The sequence below is a fragment of the Botryllus schlosseri genome, chromosome 15 (genome assembly GCF_051294905.1).
Source record: "Botryllus schlosseri isolate E-star chromosome 15, Bs_hap1, whole genome shotgun sequence".
Lineage (NCBI taxonomy): Eukaryota > Metazoa > Chordata > Ascidiacea > Stolidobranchia > Styelidae > Botryllus > Botryllus schlosseri.
This window is the reverse complement of record NC_137250.1, coordinates 14,043,976-14,053,250: the sequence shown is the minus strand read 5'-3', so window position 1 is coordinate 14,053,250 and position 9,275 is coordinate 14,043,976. Positions and strand designations below refer to the sequence as shown.

General features: G+C 39.4%; 1 protein-coding gene across 1 annotated transcript; it reads left to right on the top strand.

Annotated features, from left to right (window-relative positions):
- The first annotated feature begins 726 nt into the window (after nt 1-726).
- LOC145456938 (uncharacterized) lies at nt 727-8,784 on the top strand. Its single transcript, XM_080335085.1, has 16 exons — nt 727-1,170; nt 3,734-3,871; nt 4,047-4,148; nt 4,213-4,319; nt 5,088-5,181; nt 5,240-5,333; nt 5,855-5,952; nt 6,411-6,581; nt 6,644-6,724; nt 6,786-6,913; nt 6,979-7,106; nt 7,313-7,585; nt 7,650-7,733; nt 8,026-8,127; nt 8,190-8,345; nt 8,411-8,784. Exons 1-16 carry the CDS (start codon nt 1,096-1,098, stop codon nt 8,614-8,616), a joined length of 2,037 nt encoding a protein of 678 aa, XP_080191211.1. The 5' UTR covers nt 727-1,095; the 3' UTR covers nt 8,617-8,784.
- The last annotated feature ends 491 nt before the right edge of the window (nt 8,785-9,275 follow it).

Genomic DNA, 9,275 nt, shown 5'->3' with positions numbered 1-9,275 from the left:
GCCCTCACGTACTTGGATACAGTAACGATGTTTTTGTGAGAAAACTAAACAATGGCAAAAGTGTGTGTTAACGTTCAACTTTGCGTCACTTACGACTAAAAAGTCTGCACGCGTCAAGTCTGCATTCAATTTAAAATTCGATATGAATGCAGTTGCAAACGACCATCGGGAAAACTAATATTCTTTTGACTTTAAATTTGTTCGCTTTATATTCATTAAAATATTCAGGTGTGCGATGTTTTGCGGCATAACAAATTTACGAAGCGAAAAAAAAGCATTGCCAACATCGTAAGAGAGTCCATACTAAATATACGAAAAGCTTCTTGAAAGTACAGAACTCCAATATACATTTGAATAGTATCAACCGAAAATGTTTCAGTTCATTTCAATATATGAATATACTATTCAATTACTCAATATTTATTAAAACACTTCATTTTAACTTGGATTTCAAACCAACACGTGATGTATGATTATAAAGTCCTAAAAGATGATTTCAATCCTAACTTTTTTCTCGCAGAAACTTCGCGGTGATGGTGCCGATTCCATAAAACATTGTATCGACTAATTCTCTAGCAATACAAAACAATGCACGGACAGGAGAAAATGAGAGAATGATCCCGGCATCTTTTTTCAAACAATCTCTCACAAAAGAACGGTCATCCCATCAAAGAGTGGTCTTTATCGATATGGCGTTAGTCGGATTAGTTAACTTCAGCGCTCACTGACAAAGTATAAGCGGAATTAACGCATTTGTAACGCTAAACACCGCAACTTATGACGCGTAGTCATCGCAGAGGCAAATTTGGGAGGAATTCATTTTCACGCGACATAAATACGCTAGTCATGTTGCCGTAAGGATCAGGAATTATATCGTCTAATGTAGCAACGATCTGTCGACTATGATATTACTATTTTGGAATACAACGTATTTCCAATAACTCTGCATATCACCGAAAACCACGATACTCGATTTTGAAGTAACGTTGTAAATCAGACTTGCAAATACTTACGTTTCATCATTTCGAACAGGTTACCGAATATTTTGTATTGTTGCGATATCTGAATCTCGAATACAGTTTGGAATTGGTTATCATGTCGCTGAGCCTGATGATGAGAGGCAATTGGGACGGACTGAGTATGGCTTCACCGCAACTGCAATCTTACAAGGTGGTGAGAACTCTATTGGTTTACCTTTAAGTTTTGGGCTCTGGTGCATCGCATATTTATAGCTGCAACAGAAATCCCCTGAGATAAATACGCCAGGGTCGGAGAGGAATTTCTGACGTTCGCAGAAATTGATACGTTGCGAGCGGCGAATGTGGACGAACGGCCCCGTAGTTTAAGTAAGAAATGAGTCGGCAAAAGTCGGAGAAATGGGTCAGGGAACTAAAAATCTGTGCATTTCTAGATACATATATTCTTATAATCAGTGCCGTGTCATGTTCATGCTCCCGCGACTCAGAGTGGACTTAGCTTGGCAGGTCCATTTATATGACGCTTCAAGTGAAAACTTTAAGTTCAACGCGTGGATTTGGTTCATGCTTTCCATTAAACATGAGGCCAATGTTAAATTAGTCGATCATGATAGCTACTAACGTTCAAAATATTCGCATATGAATTGTTTACGACTGTCTCAGACGATGAATTGGCGTCAATAGCGTGTAATTACGACTCAGACGATTACGAATCTACACCTCTTTGTTATCGCACAATTTAATCTGTATTATACTATTCGATGAAAAAGGTAGAATCTTATGCCTCGTTTTAGTTATCGCAATTTCGCTTGGTCTATTTGTTGGTATATGGATTTTTAGTATTCCGCCACGGGATGTCGATGTAACGACAAAAATGGCGGACATCACTATTCAAGCAAAGAATCACCATCGTATTGTGGAATACGAAATATATAATTCGAAGGCGGCAGGGCAATGAGCAACCAGTTCTACAATACATTATGAGATGTCACACATTTGAAAAATTAAAATCAATCGGACTTATAGCAGACCGCGACATTGAGACATTTCTTTACCCGAACTTGATAAATTATACGCACAAAGGAGCGATAAATCAAGAATATCAGCAATTTCCTGCATCGAAGTCGCATATTATATTTGAAAACAAAGTTTGATTGCCCAGTCATTTTTCATTTGATTTAATTCCATCATGGAAACCGATCGGCATGGATGCGGATTATTGTTTGTGATGAATTTGTGCAAAGTATTCTATCGACCAATTTCCTCAGTTCATCATCCCTCAGTGTGCGGTTGCATACAAGTTGTATTTGTAGGAAACATCTACCGCAAATATGGATCGACTGGAGTTGAATTACGTGTAACTAATTATTAATGACGCGTGCTGAATTAGAAAATCACTGGACTCCAGAAGTTTGTAAATCAGATTGGGAAATTTCCCGGTTTCACAATCTAAACAAACGCAAACAAATCAAAACGAGATAGAACAATGAAATTTACGCTGCCTGCGTGCAGAATTGTATTGAATATACTGAATGCTATGTATTTGCAATTGTTGGTATCTGTGGCGGATTCTTCCGGGACATGAATACCAATAAAGCAATGGCATAAATATTCAGCTGAAACCACGGTCACAACTATTCAAGTTCTGCCATGTTATCTACAAATTAATCCATGTATGACAGGCATGAACAACAGAGTTCATAATATATCACGCATAAAATCAGTGGTTGGCCGGAATATGTGAATATGCAAAAATGTTTCATCGCTAACGGGTAGTGATTGTGCCCGCAAATTCCGGACACCATGCCCTATACCAGCTTCGGACGGCGCACACAATGACATGAACACACAAACATAAAGCTCGCGCGCAAAATTGTGTTGTGCGAATTCATTTTTGTTCAATGAGAAATACGTCTCCACCTAGCAAGTACTTCAAATTCAAGTCGTTTTAAATATGCACTGCTGTCTTTATTATTTACGAAAAGACAAAATTTGCTTTGCAAATTATCGTGCATTCGATCCATGCTCTACCTACGCGTGCAATTGTATTCATTTGTATAGTTTACACAACCTGTAACAGGAATTTGAGTAAAACGACAAAACGATAACGCCTATCTCCATTTTGGACGTAGCAGACATTTGTAAAGGCATGGAGCTGTCAAAATGGATACAAATCGGAAACAGATTTGATACTTATAAGTAGACCTAACAGTGTTTGTTTCGTTAGATGTGCTAGCACATCATCCTACGCTGTAACTGCTTGACTCAACCACCTAATGTTTAATATTTCGTGAGCTGTTTGAATCAAAACAAGCACAACTCGTGCATATCTAATTATTCCTTTTCCATATTCTATCACATTGTACGAGGCCATTATATTTCATAATCCTAAAAATAACAAGTTACCAAAATGGCGTTTAAGTTTGTTGAAGATAAGTCCTTTTATCGCACTGTGATACGAAACGTGCCGTGTACGTATCGTTTTTAAACAAACGTCATGCGATAGGTGATTATAGACAAGCGTTACATTTCGTTAATTTAGCATGTATTGTTTACGGCCGCTCCACTTTACCTAAAATATGACGAATTTGTCTAACAAATATAATGAACAGACATAACTCCGAAATTGAATCCCGAAGCATATCACGTAATGGTGTACAAATTTGTTTCCGCTATATATCATTAAAATCACGTTATCATGTGGCGAGATGCTATAAATGAAAACACCACAAGCATCTGCTTCAATTTTTTCGCAGCCTGAACGGCCGGTTTACAGCACCCCCCATCCGGTTCAGAGCACCCCAGCGAACAATGAATGCAAACTAGTGGAGCTACGAGGCGCAGAGGTGGCAAGTTTCGTAATCGGAGATGAAGAATACATTTGTTTACCGCAGGTATAAATCTTATGATTCAATATTTCGTAAAATACATTTATCTCCAAACTGAATTGCTGTTCTGAGTATAAAGTTTCACCCCACCGCAAACCATACAGAGAACATTACCAGCTAACTCAGAAAATATATTAACATTTATATATCAATAACAGATTTACACAATTATTTTTACCAGGCGTTCGATCTATTTCTGAAACACCTTGTCGGTGGTCTACATACAGTTTACACAAAACTGAAAAGGCTGAATATCACCCCAGTTGTTTGTAACGTGGAGCAGGTGACAAACACAACCAATATTATTACAGAATTGTATCCATAACAATCATTTGCTGAAATTACAGGTTCGTGTTTTGCGAGGGCTCGGCGCAATACAACCTGGAGTGAACCGATGTAAATTGATCACGAGAAAGGATTTCGAGACCCTATATCAAGATTGTACAACAGCAAGGTATATTTGGAGTGAAAAATTTGTGTCTTGCGCTAACCTACATGACTAATGCAGTGAAGTCAAGGAAAATTGGATAGACAAAACATTACAATTAAACTAGTATACATTACGCTATCATTTCAAAGTGTTCTCACTAATCCCGACTTCAAGAAATAGGCACGTGTCCGCTATTTCACCGTTCAAAAGGGTGAGCATGTGGGTGACATATACAAAATATTTAGATATCTCGTGAATTCGTCTCCTTTGCTATACTCCAATTACAAACCTTAAAAAGACTTTTGATTATTATTATTATTATAGGTAAAAACATTGACATTAGACTTTTGATGGACGAAATAAAGAATACATCAAACATTTATCGGTAGCGAAAATGGTGTATTTTAAGAGGATATCCGATGGACGATATGCGAGTTCTATTTGTCGTGGCATATGTCTGCGTTTTGTCGCGAAGTTTAAGTGGAAATTCGTGTCATTTTGTCAGACATAATTTCGTTTTGTCAGTGATTTGACAGAATAAGCCATTGGTTTGGATTTGTGTCTTCTGGCAAATCAAATTAAAGCACGCTTCAACTTGGCGTGGACTCTCACAAATGTATGTCTGAATATAAGATAATGTAAAGTATCTATCGGTTGCAGAAGGTATTTAATCAGGTTTAGTGAGAGATATGCGTAATTCGATTTAAATATTTCATTTCATTCAAATTTATCGTACCTTCGTAACAGAATTCATTACAATCTGTACGAGTCTCATGCAAGTATTTTTGTTAGCCGCCCAGGTCGACCTCCGAAACGGTATCCTGTACTGCCACCGGCCGACCTTATGGCGCATCATCCGGGAGCGAGGACATTGAATCATCCACGGGTAAGATACACACGGGTTATAGACATCACAGGAATTTGCATTCTCTACAAATTTACAGGGTATTCTTGGATCACCAGATTTGAGTAGTTTTCATAAAAGACTTCGATTGGACCACGAAGGAAATTTCCACCAGCAACAGCAAGACAGACGAAGTACGCATAGTATAGCCGTAATCTCTAAATTTCGAATATTTCTCGCATTTCAGTAATTTCGATTTTGAGAAAAAACACGAGCAAGTCAATCAGTCTTAATGTGATTTTGCGAAAATTAACGGCAAACGTTAGCAATTCTCGATATCTAGTTATCGGGTAATGGCACGTGTTTGAGCTACGTAGCCTAACCAAAATGACTCTTTTATTGCGATGTGATGTATAAAATGCATTGAATAAAATCAATACAATACCATCATTCACGAGACGCCAGTGAACAGCGGTCGGGAGTCGTTATGTTGAAATGCGATTAAGCTTGGGAATTCGATCTGACTTACTGAACCTTGACAAAATTATGACATTTTATTGCAAATAATCCCAGAAAATTTACACCGTTGTGGATGTCATTACACTCCATTTATATTTATCAGTGATCCGAAAATATCAAATGTTTGCGCAATCAAGGGATATTAGTACGTCTAGAGTCGTAAACTAGATCATATAACAAAATATTTTCTTTAAAGTGAATACGAGCCCCACCAGACACAGCCCATCAATTGGCAGAAAATACGCAAGTGGAGCGGAAGAATTGTATGCCAACGCCGCCAATATTTATTTACAGGTAAATACGATATTAGATACTACAATTTAAAAATTACACCACTCGATCTCTTGGAAGCGCTGTAGTTAATGGATAGTATTAAAATAACCTTTACGTAGGATCGTATCACAGCAGTATTTTACAATGCAATGCCCAAGGATAAATGGGTGAAAGATGTTAGATGTACACGAATCATATTTTGGTCTAATTCCGGGGAATAGATATGAGCTAGTTCGTGCGTGGCATTAGTATTTTCTTTCGAAAATGATACGTACCTAACCGTCAGGTATAGCAATGATTAGTCGAGAACAATGTATGATATAAAACAAGTTCATGACCAAGCCTCACGCTCATCGCTTTTATCCGATATCCAGAGTCATATCATTCTTGTTATTAGCGGCGATAGTCGTCGCATATCATTGATTTAACATCGTGTCATATACAAAAATTTCTTAGAAACGCATGTATTCACATTATAGCAAGCGCTCAGACAACAGTACCAGCAGTTCTTGGCGAATGGAATCCACAATGGCATGAGCTCGCAGCACGGGGGAAACGTCAACGCTGCATTAGCGCCATTCATTGGAATGTCTAATCCTGCTTTCTTTAATGGTTCCATACCACAACATATTTTAAGCCACATAAATGAAGTAAGGAATATCGATACTTTACCCCCGAATCCAAAAATTACATGATCACGTAAATATTTTAGTGCGCAAGAATCAACATGTCTGAAGGTGGCACAAATGACCGCGCAGATGAGCAAGACAGTCCAAGCGGATCCCCGCGCCAGGTAAATGATATATAGCGGTTATAAAGCACAAGAATTGATTGCATTTACGATTGTGTTTCAGGATAAATCGGAAAACTCTATGAAGCCGTACACTTCGCCGCAAGAGAGACAATCGTTCGAGCAACCCGAGAATGCCGGGGAAGCAAGCGGTTCCGACAACGACATGCGCGCAGAGCGATCTACGACAAGGTAAAATCGTTTAGGGGAGCTGAAAAAAATAATGAACAAACATAATAAATCGGATATCTTCACAGCCCACGCCAAGGACTGGATAGATCTATGAATGATCGATCATCGCCTGTCACACCGCGTCCATCCAGTGGACGCAAAAGCGTGGGAAACGCTAGTGCCAGCTCATCCGAATACGGAAAGAAACATGATAGTAAGTCCGTCCGTCTCGGATTCAATATGATAGTCTTCCATTTTCCGTTCAACTATTTGATTACGGGTAATAATTCAATCCACACGCAAACAACGTCCACGCCATGAGATCAACCCTTTCCTGTTGAGCACAACGGCACACTCCGTGAATTTTTCCGCGACAATAAACCATTATATATGATTCTCATGCCGATACATTCACCTTAGGAGAAAGCTGCCAAGTGCGATCGTTCGGAAGAGATCAAGAGACGGACGACTTCAACCCATCCCAAAACAAGTATCTCGGTGAGACAGGCGGAATCAAAATGGAAGATCACAGCAACGAATCTGTGCACGACGATCTGCGTAGTTGGCAGTCTCCCGTGACCGCTTCCCCTAATATCTCGTGCATGCAAACTCTGCTGAGCAACATACAAGGTCTACTGAAAGTCGCGGCAGACAATGCCAAACTCCAGGAGAAACAGCTTTCAATCGAAATAGGTAATTTTCGAATGTACAATTATGTACCGTGAAGTTTTAACGTTTGAATAATTATTATTCTTAGCCGAATTGAAAAACAGCGTCTCGAAAGAGCAAGAACTTCGAGGAATGGCGGAAAGAAAGTTGGAAGAAAGTGAAAGGATACGAGGTTTGTTAGCATCATAGTTTCTGCTCTAGGGCTGTAGGCCTACGATTCCATAACGTATAAGGCAGATTCTCAGAAAAGCAATTTGTAACTGCATACATACTTAATATATTGGGTAGAACGGGGCGCTACAATATGTCAAATACTTTCCATTTGCGTCGAATGAGGTAGAAAAATAAATATTTACTCTGCAGTCCGATAGGATGGGATATACCAGTCGAGATATCTTGTGTAATTAGCTTAACGCGACAGCGAATTATATTCAGTGGCTGACAATGTTGTGTTATATATTCAGCCTCCATACAAAGAAAGCTTGATCGCGAACGGGAAGCTGTGAAACGGCTCCAAGAACAGAAAAATATTCTCAAAGTCAAATCGCATCAGAAAGATGACGACTGTAAGTTATAGTATATTCTCAATGCAAACGATTTTCTGAACATTCAACTGCTTCCGTTACAGATAAGAGTAATGAAGACGAGCTAGATGTCATATCTTCGCCATCAGAACCTGCATCGCCTAGGAAACCTCCAGTATCATCCCCTCAAAATCATGCGTTAAGACAAGAATCTACAAGGGAAGCCACTTGCGCGTCTACAGAATCAACTCCCTGTTCAGGTTGGATTTTAGATGCTCCGCAATGTTTTGCGGACAATTAGAAACCTATATGTCCTAAAATACAGATTTCGCTGCGCATGGATCGCCGTCATCTGCTCCGTCGCCGAAGAGCATCAGCGATTGCCCCCCCTATTGGGGCGGACGCCCCATGACTGTGAACGGCGGGCAACACCGGAACCAATCACCCGGACGCGATACTTCGCCAGTAAACATGACAGGAAATGAAAGAAATTGGATGTCGTGTAACTTGGTGCGCTCCAGCGCAAAATGAGATTAAATGTTGACGGAAGATTTGGACATTGCATTACCGTTATTTAAACTGCTCTGACTTTGCATATTTTTTGACTTCGTTAGTCCAACTAATCTGCTATTGTGATTCTGACGATGATTTATGGAGACTTTTTAGTTTTGTGCAATAAATGGCAGAATATCCACAACACTATGCATATGCTTATATATAAATCAGCTCGAGCACTCAAACAGCTGAGAAGGAAAAGGCGCATTATACTCTGTGCTGTCGAATATAGGTTAATAAAGCACACTATTCCATTGTTTTAGTAATTTTCGTCTGCCAAGCCTCGGCAAATCCGACTTGACATGACGAACACACCAAGGCTGTATTACGCCAACAGTCATATATCGTTATAACCCTGTGCCACGACTGAATCATAGAATAGTAAGTTGATTCCGAAAAGTACGCTTTGTGTTGGAAATTCGCAACACCCGATGATGTGGACGGCTTTTCTGAGAAAGTTTACAGCATAGAAGAGCATTGTTCTTCAATCCTTAACAAGAATAAGCCACGGTCGACGCCTTGCAGATCACGTGGACGTGAATATCATTTCACGGTACCGTATATCACAATATCATTGTGCGAGAATAGGAAATTAGATACTGTTTTCCTCGTTATGCCTAAGATCATCGCGTAGG

What these genes read in the sequence shown, in the direction of transcription:
- LOC145456938 (XM_080335085.1), top strand. Translation starts at nt 1,096, where the DNA reads ATGTCGCTGAGCCTGATGATGAGAGGCAATTGGGACGGACTGAGTATG. An exon ending in CAAGCGGATCCCCGCGCCAG is followed by an intron (nt 6,725 to 6,785) that starts GTAAATGATATA and finishes ATTGTGTTTCAG; the next exon opens with GATAAATCGGAAAACTCTAT. An exon ending in GCAGAGCGATCTACGACAAG is followed by an intron (nt 6,914 to 6,978) that starts GTAAAATCGTTT and finishes ATATCTTCACAG; the next exon opens with CCCACGCCAAGGACTGGATA.